This window comes from Pelmatolapia mariae, linkage group LG1, assembly GCF_036321145.2.
Source record: "Pelmatolapia mariae isolate MD_Pm_ZW linkage group LG1, Pm_UMD_F_2, whole genome shotgun sequence".
Classification (NCBI taxonomy): Eukaryota; Metazoa; Chordata; class Actinopteri; order Cichliformes; family Cichlidae; genus Pelmatolapia; species Pelmatolapia mariae.
Window position 1 is genome coordinate 10841303 of NC_086227.1, and position 17082 is coordinate 10858384.

At 39.4% G+C, this 17082-nt stretch overlaps 2 protein-coding genes across 2 annotated transcripts in view; one reads left to right on the forward strand and one right to left on the reverse strand.

Moving 5' to 3' along the window:
* The window catches only part of tspan4a (tetraspanin 4a), a 158992-nt gene extending 154733 nt beyond the window's left edge, over window positions 1-4259 (reverse strand). Inside the window, exon 1 of the mRNA XM_063471624.1 lies at window positions 4155-4259. The gene's annotated coding sequence lies outside the window, so the exon portion shown is untranslated. The remainder of the gene's footprint in view (window positions 1-4154) is intronic.
* A 4223-nt stretch (window positions 4260-8482) lies between these two features.
* Window positions 8483-17030, forward strand: taldo1 (transaldolase 1). The gene is made up of 8 exons (XM_063482478.1): window positions 8483-8669; window positions 12040-12163; window positions 12825-12932; window positions 13559-13690; window positions 14366-14541; window positions 15344-15541; window positions 16251-16396; window positions 16509-17030. Exons 1-8 carry the CDS (start codon window positions 8570-8572, stop codon window positions 16539-16541), a joined length of 1017 nt encoding a protein of 338 aa, XP_063338548.1. The 5' UTR covers window positions 8483-8569; the 3' UTR covers window positions 16542-17030.
* The last annotated feature ends 52 nt before the right edge of the window (window positions 17031-17082 follow it).

The window sequence follows — 17082 nt, forward strand, 5'->3', positions numbered from 1 at the left end:
TGTGCTATAAGAACACAGAGCTGAAAACTGCAGGAATAAAATATACTAGGGGAACAAAGCTGGAGAGCACCAGCTGAAATCTGGGAAAAAAGAAAAGAAAAGCTGTAGTGAAGGAACATAAAACTGAGGGAAAATTGGTAGAGTGAATTTAGAACAGAGCAGCGCACACATGCACACACACAGAGAGCTGCAGGCGGCAGTACAATGCAGCCTTGTTACATACACCTTCAGTACAGCCAGTGTTCAGGGCAATTATCCAGGGAGCAGCCACACCTAAGCCCACAAGTCGATCACAGAGCTAGAGTTGGGCAAACATCACCAACTGTGACTATTAAAGAAAGTGCTCAGCACCTCCTCTCCCAAACACATTTTCACAGCTCCAGTCGGAGCTAGGGTCCATGTGCGCCGTAAAGCAGTGAGGGAAATGCAGACAGAGAGAAATGTCAGATTGAAAATTCTAAATGGAGAGAGCAGCTTTGGTCTTGGACACTTTTTGCAGGCTAAACGTAAACAGTGGGGTGGCAGCTGCCAACTGTCCAGAGCCATCAGTTCATCTGTTTAGCCATGCTGGAGCTGATGAAATGTGTGAGGACACACTGGGGAAAGGAAGCTGCTTCCTTCTTTTAACTGTGTGCACATCCTGGAATATGTTAAGGTAGTCTGACTGACTGTCACTGTGAGATGGGTAAAAGCAGGAGATTCCATGAGCAGCAGTCATTAGGCTGCATAAAGAATGTAAGCATAACTTTTTTTCCCTTTTTTCTAAAAGGGAAAAAGTGCCCAAAACATGCCGATAGATTTACTGATTGCTCAGTGTAATTCACTGAGGTTTTGTTTAATATGTGTATGTTTGTTCTAAAGTTTGTCTTATCTCTTGTTTTTGTTACCACATTTACAAACTTGAATTATGCATTTTGGCAATCAGCCTGATGTGATTCATATTATACTCATTATTTTCATTAACACTGAAAAAAAAAACGCACCCTCACTGGCCACTTTGTTACGTACTCCTGTTCAACTGCTCATTGAAGCAAACACCTAATCAGCCAATCACATGGCGGCAACTCAGTCATTTAGGCATGTTGACATGGTCAAGATGACCTATGAAGGTCTAAATCAAGCGTCAGAATGAGGAAGAAAGGTGGTGAAAAGGTGGCACGATTGTTGATGCCAGGTGGGCTCATCTGATTGTTTCATAAACTGCTTACCTTCTTAGATTTTCTCACACAATCTCTGTAGAGTGAATGATCGGAAAAAGAGAAAAATATCCAGTGAGCTGCGACAGAAGCTACAATTCACACAAGCTCACAGAAGTTGGACAATAGAAGATTGTCAAAAACATTTGCTGATCTGATGCATCTCAACATCTACAGCATTCAGATGGTAGGGTCAGAATTTGGCATAAACCATGTAAGAGCATGGATCTATCCTGCTTTGTATCAACTGTTTAGGCTGGTGGTCGTGTAATGATGTGGGGAACATTGTATTGGCACACTTTGAGTCACCTAGTACCAACTTAGCATCGTTTAAACGCCACAGCTTATCTAAGCACTATTGCTGACAATCTCCATCCCTTTATGACCACAGTGTACCATCTTCTGATACCTGCTTCCAACAGGATATGTCAAAGATCAAATCATCTCAAACTGGTTTCATGAACATGAAAATGACTTCACTGTAGTCAGATGGCCTCCACAGTCACCAGATTTCAGTCCAATAGACCTTTGAGATGTGTACAGGAGAGTGTCAACCTGGTACTGGAAACAAGTATCTAATTAAGTGGGTAGTGAGTGCAGTGTTTGCATTTTGGATTTAAGTTGGGTGCTGGAATGATTATCAGAAGAGGACTTCACAATATTGTCAGGGACGGCTATGTGGCAGCAGAGTAGGACCAAAATGCAGGACTCGAAAATGACGGATGAACTTAAAGGCAGCTACAATGCTGAACAGTTATGTTACATCTGACACTGAAGCCCCAAGGCCTGTGTTGAGCAAAGAGGGTGCGTTCAAATCATGCCCGTGTTGAGGCCTCTATCGTCCTTCAGAATATCACGTGACCAAAGTTTTCTCTGAAATGATCCACAGGACATCATATGGGTACTGCAACTGATACATCATCACATTTACATATCCACTGGTACATAGCCCACATGTATTATCACAGCAGGGCTGCTGTACATCAAATCATCAGGAGATGTCAGTACTTCCAAATGAGCTGTTGAACAAGGCTTCGTGTGATCTGTGTTTTGGCGAAGGAATTGGCTGGAAAGATTCAGCACATTCACTGGGCTTCATCACACCATCACTAGTGCTAAATATTAACAAAACACATAATACGAAAACAACTCAGATGAGGAAAAACCAGGAACTAGACTATAAGAAGGAAACTGAACACAACAAAGAACAGAGGGAGACTCAGACAATATGACACACCAGGTAATTAAGGGGGTGGGAAACACCAGGGAGCACAGCTGAACAGAATCTGACTGACGAAACAAGAAGAAGCCAAACAGAACATAGTGTGCATGGGAAAAGATACTATTGAGACAGAGGTAGCACAAAAAATGAAAACTAAATATCACATACCCTAATGTTTCCACAGACTGGAAACAAAGGGAAACTCAGTCATGAGGAAATAATATTCTACTGAAAGGACTAGATATAGAGCTAGAACATAAATCATATCTCTAAATCCAAAGGAACAAATTGTGAGCTCACAGAAAGCTTGACCATGGCAGATACAGCCATGCTTTAGGTCAGTTTGTGCTGCTTTTGAATAGCATTATGTTGAATTTTGTATTTCTAATATTCCATCCTTGGCATTTATATCAGTTTGGAGAAATAACTGAAAAGCCAGTCAATGTCAACAAACTGCAGCCTCCGAGCGAGCGCACAGTATGCATGAACACTTCGGTCAATTCATTTTGAATATGATAGCCTTCGTGAAGGTAACATGGCTTTTTACAGAGGTGTACCTACTGAAATAACTGGCAGCTGCATGGGTGTATATTACAGTGTTTAATCTGTTTTTTTGTTTTTGTTTTTTTAAAGATGTGGGCAGTAGTTTAAAGGTCTGCGTAACACTAACTAGCAACTCCAAAAGGAAGAAAATGAGCTTCAGATCTATGTTTGTTTAGCACAGCAGCTCTATAAAGAGTGGGAGTTTTTTCTAGCACAGATTTTTCCTATTTAAAAGTCTTGTAGCTGCGTTGGATTGTGGTCACAACAACAGTGTGGTATCTGTTTGTGCACATAAAATTGCTTTTCTCGCTCTATAATAATGCTTATTTACATGTGTGACTTTTTGGCACAAAATGTATATGGTTTTTTTCCAACAGTAAGAATAACACAAGATGGGCCCAGAGGTACAAGATTATCTCCTGTTTTAGATTGAGTTAAATTGCTTCTGGAAATCTAATCTCAGTTGAGATTAATGTTTTATGTGCCACATGAATACTGGGGCAGCTTCATATGGGAGGATTTAAGACCTCTGCTAACCTAACATAAGGGTTGTATTGTATGGCAGGGAATTCCTCTGCACTTTGCCAGCCCAGCCACAACTTTGAGAAGTTAGCGAGGCCTTAAGTTCCTGTAACCCCACATGGAGAAAAAAAGGAAAACTAATGGGAGGGGATAGCTTCAGGAATGGTTGGTATTTCGAAATGTTGTTCTTCTCCACAAGTTTATTTTTGTCTCTTTCATCGAGGCCCAGGAAACCCTTTCTCTGCCAATCAGAGAGCTCCATCCCCAAACATCCCCAGATTTCCACAGTCACAACATACAGCGAGAGCTAGTATGGACAACGGCTCACAAGTATTAAAAACAGACAGGCCAGTGTTAGAAAGAGGGCTTTTTTTTTCCTTATTGCTGATGAGTGAGCTCAAGTATGATTAATCTAATCCCACCTTTAAGTAAACGAAGTGCAACGTTCATTAAACAATTCACACAAGATAAACGGCACCAGGATACGGTTATCCCCTCTAATTAGACAACCTCAGCCCATGAAAGCTTCCTATTTATCAACGTTAAATCTCTATAACAAGGTCACTGACATCTCTGTTGGAGCTAGAAAATCGACAGAACATAGAAAGTAGCAGAGAAGAGGAGAAGTTAGAAGTAAGAGCCTAATAGTTATGACAAGAAAAGTGACTTACCGCTCACTTCTCTCAGAATCGGCACTCTCTCACGGCTGTCTCTCTTCTTTACTCAGTCTATGACAAAACTTCTCAAGTCGGTCCCTTAACCACACTCGGTCTCGCCCTCTCTCCCTCTCCCTATTTACACGGACGCACATGTGACAGCCGCCGAACAGCCGAACAGCGAAATGGCGACATCTAGTGTTCACTAGCGCTACAGCACTGAAAATCAATAATCATCTTTTGTGGAGCGGAGCGCCCCCTGACAATTTCCACAGGTAATTTATGGGCTAATTTGGTCTGACACAGTGGGTGATTTCAAAGAAGCATCCGATGAATACAAATAGCTACATAAAGGCATTTTTTTTGTCCACGCACAAACATATTGATGGTTTCCAAGCTAATACTTTATTTAAAAAAACAACAACAACTAACACTGATATTTCCATCACATACCTGCAAAACACTGATTTTCACAGCTCACAGTGTTTTGATAAATATATAATTTGCCAGTGAGCTTAAACCTCAAGCAAATCAAAAAAAATTTAAAGAGTCTGTGGCGTGCAATACATTTTCAGCATAACTATGTCTGCTAACTATTTAACCGTTTCTCAAGCTTGGCAGTAATTTCCCATTAAAATTCATCCATACTTAAATGAAAATGTCAGATGTCACATTTCAAAACATCTAGCAGTTATGCTGACATTTCGCTAGTGACGCCAGTAATAAGGACACAGAAGGGAGGTTTTTAGCTCAACATCACTGACTTCCAAGGTGGAGAAGAGCTGGGGTGTAAAGAGGCCGAAGCTCTGGTGAAATAAAGAACAGTAAGTAATGAAGCTGTTTTTACACTACAAGTGTCGCTGATGCTAGAAGAGAGGTCATAAGGACACATCACCAGGAAACCTTGAATAAATTTTGCTCTATTCCCATGTGAACTTTGACCTGATGGCAAAAGTCAGAAGATCTCCAACATCAGTAGGAGTCAACCTGTACGGACCATCTGCACCACAGGCTCCAACTCCTCAGCACTATCAGCAGACCCCCCGAAGGCTACTCCACCTGTGGGGTTCAAATATTTGATGCACTTTTTCTTTTCTAAAGTGCTGACAAATTGAATGTGTGCTCACAAGCTGAATGACATGGTTGACAGATTGTGATTAAGTGTGCTGAAAGCTTAAAACATGCTCAAACAAAACTAGCAAACATGCTGTCTGCTCTTGTGGAAAAAGTGTTGTATATTTCAAAGTCAAGTATGTAAGATACCCTCAAATACTGATGGGATCCATTTTTGATGAGTATCACGAGTAGATTTTGCTACACTTTAAGAAATTGAACACGTGTTCTCAGTAGATCTCACACACAGTGTAGATGAAAAATTTGCATGCAAGCTCTACAAAGATTGATCCTTTATTCCTTCAGCCCTGCAGTCACTGGAAAAAGAAAGCTTTCACAGAACTCTATGCAGCCTTATGAAACTAAGTACACACCATGATTCAGTAGCTTGCAAAACCACCTTTAGTGGCAATAGCTTGAAGTAACCATTTTTCTATGACTTCATCAGTCTCTCTCATTGCTGTGAAGAAAATTTGGCCCACTCTTCTTTGCAGTGTAGAGAGTTCTAGACTTTGACTGGGCCATTGCAAAATTTTTCTTTTTTAGACATTCTGCTGTTGATTTGCTGCTTGGGATCATTGTCATATTCGACTCGAGAAATACTTTGGTATACAGATAAATTCAGGGTTGACTCAATAATTGCAAAGTGCTCATATCCTCTGAGAAGCCCACACAATCACCCCTCCACCATTGTGCTATTTTGTGGTATTTTGTGTTTTTGCTGACATGCTGTGTTTGTTTTGCACCAGATGTGCCACTGTGCATTATGGCCAAACATCTCCACTTTCATCTCATCTGTCCAAAGCACATTTTTTCAGAAGAGTTGGGGTTTGGCTCAGATGCATCTTTGCAAACAGAAGCTGTGCTGCCATGTTCTTCTTAGAGAGAATAAGCTTTGTCCTGGTAGCCTTTCCAAACAAACCATACATGTTTGGCTTTTCTCCGATCATATTGTCATGAAAGTTAATGTTTAACATGCTAACTGAGTCCAGTGAATAAATTTTTTCTTTTTTATTTTCAGCATGAATTTATGTCCAGCAAGGACTTTACCAGAGGTAAAACACAAAAGTTACATCCTAAATGCAAAAATGTAAGCTTTATTTGCCCTTGGGGTAGCCATTGTTCAATAAATATGCTCAGTGTATTTTATTTGTGGTTTGATATCACATGTCAGCTGTGAGGTACCCCAGAATATAAATCTTCCAGCCAAGCAGCCCTACAGGCTATTAAATATAAGCGACAATATTATTGTGCTGCTAGAACCTGGGGATTGACGTGCTACTTTTGAATACAGACAGATTCGCTGAAAGGCAAGAAGGGTAATCACACCAAATGTAATGGTTTCTAAAATGAAATTGTTCCCATATTACTGCAAATCAGACTGAGATACAGGTGGCTGTTACTGGAGGGCTCAAAGATTTGTCAGCAACAGGTGGCCCAGCGGAGTTACAGAAGTAATCAAGCAATCAAAATCACATAAGGCCATGGCATATTGTTAAAGTGCAGAGCAGACTCTCTTCCCACAGTGTAATTAAATATTCAAAAGGTTAGACTTTTCATCTAATATTCCATAATTCACACAGTAGTTTAAATGTTACTGCACAGTGGGTAAAAAGTTCAAGTCTGTAAGTGAATTTTTTCAATACGCTTTGTTGCACCAAAGCATTTCAAAGCAATTTGTGCTATAAAGCAGCAAATAAATGAATAACGATTTAGAATATGGGAACCCGTAGAAACGGTTATGCTAGCTATTTATAAGTCCCCCATAACTGTGTATCATCTTATATGCTCCTTATAATGCTAAATAGAGAGGATTAATATAAAGTGTTGTCCTAAAGAAACTATCTGGATGGACGGATGGATGCATCCAGATACAAAGTGAACAGCAAGTCTCAACAATACTTCCACCCGTCATTTGACAGGTATGAATCTGTAGACATACGTACGCGGAATGAAACTTCAAGCGGCAGCTTTTATTGCTGGGAAGACTTTTCATAAGAAACAAACTTGATTAAAAAAAAAAAAAAAAACTCGAAAATGAAAACTAGAAGCTAACAACTAAGAAATATAAGGAAAACAAACCAGAACAGGAACTTTGAACTAGAATTAAGCCAGGAACACGAAGGGAGAAAACACAACACGGAGAGAAACAACTACAACTAACGGAGAGAAACACAGGGTTTAAATACACAAGCAGGACAACGAGAGGATGGGGAACAGGCGGTAACACAGCTGGGACAAATCAGACCTAAAGAGACAAGGGGGAGCACAACCAGACACACTGCATACAGGACAGCGCCTACCAAAATAAAACAGGAAACACACGACAGGCACTGACGAGCCACTGAACAGAGGGAACACGGAGCACAGGGACAGGAGTAACAAACTACGAAATGAGACACGACTGACTGGTGCAGCAAGAAAATAAACATGAAGACAGAACTAAGCCTACACTAACTAAACCTGCATGAGGGGCAAAAGAACAAAACCCAAGAACTAGAAATCACAAAACAAAGAAGAACTAGAGAAATACAGAACCATAAACCAAAAGACTAGTAATGATAAACCATGATGAACTCAAATATTATTAATAACACAGAACACAATACACTGGGTCACCGACCCAGGACCGTGACAATATTCTTTTATTCATTGATATGGGAGCAATAAACCACAAAAAGAAATACAACACAAGGGATAGAATTTCTTCAACAATGATGGAGAAGGTAGTCATAGATTTTAAATAAACAAAAGTATTAATATTGCTACACAAAAATACAACATCACAAGATGATGTTGTGCATTAAAGTGTAATTAAGTAAGTTTAAGGAGATTAAATAAATGGCTATCAAAAGTACACAGTGGTCTGAAAACAGGCTCCTATATTTGGGAGGTTGTTTTTTTAACTTTACCACAGGTCGAGCCAATGCAACAGATTGCGAAAGATGAAAGAAGTATCTGAGCTCTCCACCACTGAATGAGAAGTATTTTTTATATTTGGTGTTGTTGTACAGCACTTTGGTCAGCCTTGTTGTTGTTTTTTAAAGTACTTTATAAATAAAGCACTGGTATAGTATAGTAAGTGAGGAATAATATAATGAATTGCCCGACTGGTTTCCATTTTATAAATAAACTGTACACAGACCTTATAAGTGGACTTTTTTTCTGCGCACTTCCTCTAACAGGTCTCTGCGCGCCCCGGATGACGCCTTCCTCTTTTACGCCGCGCGCTCCCGTCAACTTACGCTGGGCGCTGTGACATTCCTCCCGGTCTCACGTGTTTTGTGTGTATAAAAGGGTCCCAGTCTCGCCTCATTATGTCTAGTGGGTCACCAGACAAACGGCGAAAGATGGAGTCGGCGCTGAACCAGCTGAAGAAGCACACTGTGGTGGTGGCAGACACGGGAGACTTCAACGGTAAAACCCTTTTTATCCCATGCTAACGTTAGCTGGTTAGCATGCTAACTAAGTGACAAGGAAGGATCCAGCTTTGAAGTGAATGACCGCGGTGGTGTCGATGTCATGAAGTGGGTGTGAGCATCGAAGTGACTGTGTTTAGTTAGGCCACCTAACGTTAGCTATATAACTGTTTCATGTCAGTTGGAAATTAGTTTTCCGGTTAACTACTGAAGTAGATGATCCTATTACTGGTTATTAACGTTACTTAACAGTATCTACGTACTATTAGCTGCACTAGCAAACAATGCAAACTGAATAATAGCACACCTCTTTTATTCTAATAAAAATGCTATTATCTTTATATAAAAGAATATGTATAGGGTGTGAACGCAAAGTTGATTAGGCAAACCAAAGTTGCAGACTACTGTGTGCACACTGCCTGTGTAAGTGGTTGTAAAATCAGATTATCCTTCCTCGTTTGTCCAGTTCTTGTAACGGAGGTAAAGCTCATGTTTCTCAATAGGTCAGAATGAGGAACAGGGCTGGAAAAAATATTAGATTTACACTGTGATGCAAAACCAGATGATTCGTCGTGCACAGCCTGCACAGTCAGGATGACACGACAGAACTGGACTCATGTTGCCAGGCATGACTCTGGAAAGCTGATACTCCCAGATCCGTATACCTTTTATTTCTTTAGCCTTTTGCTGAACTATAAACTTAGTTTATTGCCTGTAATTTAAACAAATATGTTTGTGAATGCCTCCATAATAAGAATGGGCATAACAAAAATGCTGTGCAATACAGTCCAGTCCATTTATGTTAAAATTAGAGTTTTACCAAGAATTGGTCTGTGGCGAGAACAGTAAGAAGCCTTTGGCTTTAAGTATATATTAATCTAATAATCACCAGTTATTCATAGTTGTCTGTACTTTTAGATTTAATTGTACTTGGAGAAGTATGTATTTTTCCTAGTACAGTTTGCAGATGCTTTACAGCAGGAGTGTCACGTTTCACTGGTCTGTTGAGGCGACAGTTGTTATTTGATGCTATATAAGTGAAATTGAATCGAAATGGTCTGACCCACTTTAAGATCAAAGTGGGCTGTATGTGGCCCAAGATATGAAATGGGTTTGACATCCCTGCTTTACAGGAAGAATAATGTAACCCAGCAGTTTGTACTAGCAGGAGTAAAAAAGTTGAAGAGCAAGAATTTTCCAGAAAGAAGCAGATACTTTTTGTGATCCGCTGTCTCTGTCACACAATGCTGATATACACATGTTAATCTTAACTGCTGTGAATACCTCTGTCACTACCACCATCAATAAAAAAACAAAGATGTTTTGCAGAGGGCTGCGATAAGAGAAGTGGTCAGTCGAGATTTGCCCAACAGCTCATCTGTCTTTTATGAAATGCAGACCTGGTTCTGGTTTATGTAATCTAGGTTTTAAATGTGATTTCTCGTCTTTCACCTGTTGCAAGTTTAGACATGCGTGTTGCAAGACCAGGTCAAGCAGAAACATGTTTGTTTTCACATGAAGACATGGTGAAACACAGTTAACCAACACAGTCTTGCTTAATTTAATGAAGTGAGGGGATAAAAAGTTCTCAGCAGTGGACTAAAAGTTAGTGGAGGTTGCTCTTATGAAATTTGGCTACTTGTTAACTAATTAGCCGGCATGAATATTGAGGTTTTAAAGGAAAACGTGCATTTTGTTAGGGTTTCTTATTGAACAAAGACTCAAAAGTTTACATAAGAAATATGTGATTTGTCTACCAGGATCAATACAGACTTTGAGTTGACATTGAGATCAAGGCAGTAATGTTTATGTATTTGCAGGTAGGTTATGGATATATGTTTAGTATACAAACTTGTCTTTATGCACACAACATTTTAACTGACCAGTCAAATTAAACGCATTCACTGATTTAAAACAATGTTTTTATTTTCTTGTGCTGTGGGTAATTAGATGTGATCTCATGTGCTTTTAAATGTCCCTCACCTACCAAGTCATGCAAGTGCCATCGTCAGTTTATTTGTAGGAACTCTGAAGTATAGTGTGTGTAAATGTAATTACACTGGCATATATACACAGTCTTGTTTATGATCAAATTTATGTCAAAACCTGAAACTTTACTGTATTTTACCTGCCTAAACACCTTTGGCAGTGGAAGTTTTTTGGATTCCTTTTTGGGTTTTTTTTTGTTTTTTTATGTCAAACCTTAAGTATTGGGTATGTTGTCATAATCAGCAGTACTTGAGCAGTTGATCACGAGTGTCCAGTTCCGACCTGCTGACCTGTAGAAGGAGGGGGTTGAGAGATAACGTGCAACAGGACAGACACGGCCTTTGTTCTGTGGATGAAGAGTTGGCAGCTCTGACTGAACCATGCTGCCACTATTCAGTGCTAACATAAAACCCCTGTGGTGTGTGAAAAGGCCCCACCACTCATGCATTTCAAATAAAATTTCCACTTCTGTCCTGTGAACTGCAACAGGTTGTTTTCTTTAAGGCCTGTAGACTGGGGCATACATTTATTATATACCTTGTGACTTATTGTTTTGCATCAAAGACATTAGGTTCTTTTAATTTATTGTAACTTTTTTGGAATTGTAGTAATTTGATGTTTTGCCACTAAAGATTTCATTAGTTGAATATTAATTATTAGATTAGGTTTGCACAACAGCCCTGCAGTATATTGGCGACCTGTCCAGGGTGTACTCTGCCCTATGCTTGGCCTGGTACAATTAAAGTCTTATTCAATGTAGAATATAAAAATAACAAAAATCAGTTTTCTCTTTTTTTTTTTTTTTTCTTTTTGGAGACTGTACATGTTTGCACAGTAGATGGCACCATTTTCTATCTGCAGGTAGCAGTATGTTGATTCAGCATGAGTGAGTTATATTCTTGTTCTGTCAGTTCTTTTAGTCCTCTTTAACTACTGATATAAATTTTAGTTGAAACAACTTTGATTTATCGAGGTTCGGGACCAACACCAGTATAGTAGGTTGTCACCTCCATCCTCAGTCTGTATTTTTGGGTCACCTCCTGACCTCAAACCAGGGCTCTTTCATGTGTTAGATGAATGTGTTAACCACTGTACCACAAAGGCATTGCTTTTAGTCACTTAGCAGCAGTCTTCAAAGGGCTACCAATTAGCATGGCATGTTAGCATAGCATGCGTCTGAAACACCATCCCTCCTGTGGTCAATGCTGTGTTTGGTTTGTTTTTTTTATGTTTCATCTGAAATTTATTATTGCAGATTAAACTTATTTAATATATTTAAACACATGGTTGGTACCTCTCTGTACTCCTGCTTTAATCTAGCCTGGCTAACGGGGTGTTTATGTGACTGAACTGTTTTGATCTGTGTTCCAATACGGCAGCCATTGACGAATACAAGCCTCAAGATGCAACCACCAACCCATCTCTTATCCTGGCTGCTGCTAAGATGCCAGCCTACCAGCAGCTGGTGGATCAGGCCATCAAGTATGGCATGGCCAAGGGCGGGTAAGTACAGTGCACAAATAGGTCAAACACAATGTGGCTAAACTGTCCTTTAGTTAAATAGATGTTGGACTACACTGGGGGATATTTTGTGCCTCTTAGATGTCTGCACATTACACAGCTCGTCTGTGGAAGCTCTCGGGACATTCCTAATTTACAGCAGTGAATCCAATAAAATGTGCATCTTTTCTGCTTAAACCTGATATCTGATGGATTTTTTTTTTCTTTAATATGTTGTCAATTCATGTGGCGTGGAGTTTAATTAGACATTAAACACTAAATTAATCAGATTTTGTGAGGCTCGGTTGTTTAATTTCCTGTGGACTAAAAAACAACTTGTCATTGTTCTCATGCCGATGAGGTTTTAGTATTTAAAAACACCTTTCATGCCTCTTGGAAAATATGACGGGTGATAGGAAGCACATTTGTCTTGATTTCCCAAAGCTACATGGTAAACTGAAACACTGTGTGAACAGAACATGTTAAAAACATAGTAAACACCTAGACCAGTAGTCTATGATTTTACTAATGTGGACTTCTCAGCCATTGTGTAATGTGTTCTAAAATTAAACATTTTGAAGAAATGTTGATTGGTTTTCTGACTTGTTGTCATTGTAACTGAAACGTGGAAATGATCAGCCTTTTTGTCTCTGTCTCCATTAAGAACCGAAGAGGAGCAGGTAGCAAACACCATGGACAAGCTGTTTGTGAGTTTTGGGCTTGAGATCCTCAAGAAGGTCCCAGGCAGAGTCTCAACTGAAGTGGATGCCAGGTATATGCAAACCTATAACAAAGTGCTATTAATGACACAAGATGTGAAATGTTTACTGGCTTGAGCTTTTCAAATCTACACAGTAGACAAAGAGAAACTTTAAGCAATGAGGCAAATTTCAGAGGAGTTTCAGATAAGATGCCATTCTTGCACAAAAAACCTTTTATTAGAGGGCAGCACATAAGTGTTTCCTAATATATTAGTGTCATTCAGAGCATTAGGGAATATTTAAGAGCCTGAAATTGGAGATTTTAACCACTTTCTTGTTTTGTTTATTTTTGTTTTTGTTTGTTTGTTTTTAACCAGCAGCTAAGTTGTGTTACTGATAATAAACAACTGGTAGAAGCTAATCAACTTTCTCTGAGAAATACAAATTGATTTAGTAAACTCTTATCATTTATGTGTTCTCTGTAAAACCAATGGGGAAAAAAAGTACCTGAATAGTGAACTGATTGAGCTACAGAGTATGGCATTTATAGCAATCTCTTAAAAGCTGTTTACCATTTAACTTGTTGTCACAGGAAACATTTTAAATGACCACAGACGCAAAACAAATAAAGCAAAGAATACTTGCTCTTAGATTTTAAAATGCCAAACAGCTGTGTTGGTTCTCATTTATGTCACAGGTTGTCTTTTGACAAAGATGAAATGGTTGCAAAAGCCCTGAAGCTCATTGCACTTTATGAAGAGGCAGGCATTAGCAAGGAACGCGTACTCATCAAGCTGTCATCAACATGGGAAGGAATCCAAGCTGGGAAGTGAGTATGAAGTGTGCTATACTCTCGGATGCTGCACTTGCGTATGTGTGAGTGAGTGTGTATTTCATTTTGAAAGCATAAAGTCTTCTAGAGAAGGAGCAGCTTTCTTTTTCAGTCCTGTTACTGATAAAGAGACGCCAACATATATGAGCCCTTTAACTGACCTCAGATTAAGCACTGCTTTCCAATATTTGTTAAATGAATTATAGCAAACATGTAATGGAACATCAAAACACGTTCGCATAAAATCACAGCCGGTGTATTTCACTGGTCAGTCACGTCTGTGTTTACCTCTCCCCACAAACAGGAGCACGAGTGCAATAACAGCTACTCAACAAGTGTGAAACCCAGCAAACAGACCACTATTTGCTGTTAAATCAGCAAATTTTGTTGTAAACCAGTGTAAACAGGAACATGATGTAGCTTTTACTCTGGCAAAATGGCTGCTCATATCTGGTGCGACAGTACCCACAGGCTAGAAAACAAAGTGAAAGAAAGAAACCCCTCAGAAGTCAGTGGGCTACAGAACAACATGTTAGTGTTTTCATGATGATCTTGAGCTTGGCCCTTTGAGAAGATGTTTGAAATGGGAGCTGGTATAACATTGTGTGTAACTTATTTCTGTTATTAATGTGTTCTAAATATTTTTTTTGTTTGTTTTGCTTGTTTGTTCAGGGAGCTTGAGGAGAAGCATGGTGTTCACTGCAACATGACGCTGCTGTTTTCTTTCGCTCAGGCCGTAGCCTGTGCCGAAGCAAAGGTAACACTTATATCACCCTTCGTTGGACGCATCCTTGACTGGTATAAGGAGAATACAGATCGCAAAAGCTACGAGCCACATGAAGATCCAGGTAAAAACACTGCAGTTATGAGGCAATATTGTCAGTCACCAGTTTATTTGATACACATGGCTAAAACGGACTTGCAGTAAATCTTGTGTTTTACTTTATCCATTGACTGTATCGTTCTGTGGTTGCTTGTGTTAGAAACACAACAGCATCACGAAGCTATTCAGTGAAAAGAAATGTTTAATCACAACTCTGCTCGTCAGATGAGCTGAAAATGGTTTGATTTGTAGGTGGGTGTGCATCATATCCCTTTTTTCTGCATAATTGTATTCTCACAGTTTAAAAACAGAGCTAATAGAGATAATGTGTTTAAAAAGAGGTGTAATTAAAATGAATGAAACTTCATTGAAGCTTCTGCAAGTGGATTACAAATTACTGAAGAAAATGGTCAGAGACACAGCAGCTCACTTATAATGCATGTGCTCAGTGTTGCTTTAGCTTTGTGGCAGTGCCAGATGATATGCAGTTAGGGAAATGCATTTATACAGGCTTTAGTAAGTGGATGAGACATCTATTAAATTATAACTTCTACAGTGACACTGTGTGACAGCTTACCTGTCTGAGGTAAAAAATGTGATTTGGTGTTTGGATCAATCACCTCTGGGATAATTAATTAATGTAATTAGAGTTTCTGATGTTGCAGGTGTATAGCGTGGCAATATTGTGTAATATAATAATGAGTCAGCCATGTAACTGAAAACTGGATTGATTGACACCATTACCTTAAAAATCAAACTGCTACAACAGTTGTATCTTGATCAATTGGTGACCTCTTCTTCTTTGGTTGTGTATTTCTTCTTCTCAGGTGTGGTGAGTGTGACCAAGATTTACAACTACTACAAGAAGTTTGGCTATAGCACTGTTGTGATGGGGGCCTCCTTTAGAAACACAGGGGAAGTGAAAGCCCTCGCAGGCTGTGACCTGCTCACAATCTCCCCCGGTCTGCTGGCAGAGCTCAGCCAGGATCACAGTGCTGTCACGGAGATGCTCAGTGAGGAGAAAGGTACTGCTCTCTGACTTTAAAAAGATGCAGAATATTGCTCTCTGAAGTATTTTTGCCAGTTTTGTGTTAATTGTGTTAGGGTGGATTAAAAAATGAGAACTTGGTCTACCCTATCTTTGGTCTACCCTAGATTATTGTGGTTTGAAGCTTTTAACTGGATTTTACCAAAAACATTTTCATTTAGTTTTAAAATCATTTCTGGGTAGAGTACATTCTGTGCTACTGATGAGAACAATGTGGTTCTCACATCTGTTTAATTTACATGCACACACCTTTTTGTTGTTACAATTCCTTGTCAACAGAAAGGGCGTTTGCTCTGTGAGCCACACTCATTAGTGACATTCCACTAAACTCTAGTACCACAGTCACCTTATCTAAAAACTAAACAGACCTAAAAATGCACTTTGGGGTTTTTTGGACCAGTCACAAGTCTGCCAATACATCCCATCTTTTCTGGAGAGTTTCACCTAACCATTTAAAACTGATTAAAAGATCAGAAGCACAAGCTTTGTTTTAAAAATATTTTCTATTGCTCTGTACAAGTAGGACTTGTTTAATTATCTTCTGGTTTATGTTTCCCCAAAACCTAGGGACACTTTCCCTAATGCAGAGAAGAGTATTCTAGATGCATCAGGACAGCTTTTGATAGAAATCTGTAAGCAGCCTTTCTCTGCTGCCACATTGAACCTGATGTTTTTGATTTTTGCAGCCAAGGCCTGTGATCTGGAGAAGGTCCACCTGGATGAGAAGAGTTTCCGCTGGGAGCACAACGAGGACCGCATGGCTGTGGAGAAGCTGTCTGACGGCATCCGCAAGTTTGCTGCTGACGCCGTGAAGCTGGAGACCATGATCAAAGTAAGATTGTTTGATTAACCAATATGCAGTATGCTGTCTGCCTAAGCTATCTCTAAGTTATCCTTTTTCTTGATACTATTTTTTTTTTTTTTTTTTTTTTTCCTCTCTGAAGGAGAAAATTCTGAGTGTGAAGAACGGGCAGTAACTGACACATGTGGTGTCTCTGGCCCTGTGACAAGAGGTATGAGGAATTGGGGACCAAGGCAGTTAAGAAGGTTAACTCCTTCTTAAAAGATCCAAAGCAACGGTGGGCCTTCCCCTCCTCATCTGATCAAACTCCAGGAATCCTTCTCCCAAATGAAAACCTTTCCTCTCGTGGGCTGGTACTGACCAACAAGCTTGTTTATAAAATTGTCTGATTATTAACAGAATTTTTTACCTGAAAGGAAAAAATAAACAGCTTCATTGAAAAGATGTTATGAGGCTTACCCAAGTCTCTGTGAATGATGTCATGTGACTACTAGAAGGGAACATGGATGCTTTTTTTGTTTGTTTGGGTTTTTTTGGGAAGACAGGACCACAATTTTGGTACTAACTTTATTTTTTTGCCCTTGACCATGTAACAATTACATTTCTACCAATCATTCCTCCAAATGTTTGATCTTTCAATAAAAAAAGCATCTCAGTCTTCAGAGTTGTGGTGTTTTGTGTGTTTGTTTTTTGTTTTTTTTTCTTTTTGGTTTTGG

Excerpts from the sequence above, each read along its gene's own strand:
- taldo1 (XM_063482478.1), top strand. The coding sequence starts at position 8,570 with ATGTCTAGTGGGTCACCAGACAAACGGCGAAAGATGGAGTCGGCGCTG. Across the intron at positions 15,542-16,250 it reads GATGCTCAGTGAGGAGAAAG|CCAAGGCCTGTGATCTGGAG; the intron begins GTACTGCTCTCT and ends TGATTTTTGCAG. Across the intron at positions 16,397-16,508 it reads AGCTGGAGACCATGATCAAA|GAGAAAATTCTGAGTGTGAA; the intron begins GTAAGATTGTTT and ends TCCTCTCTGAAG.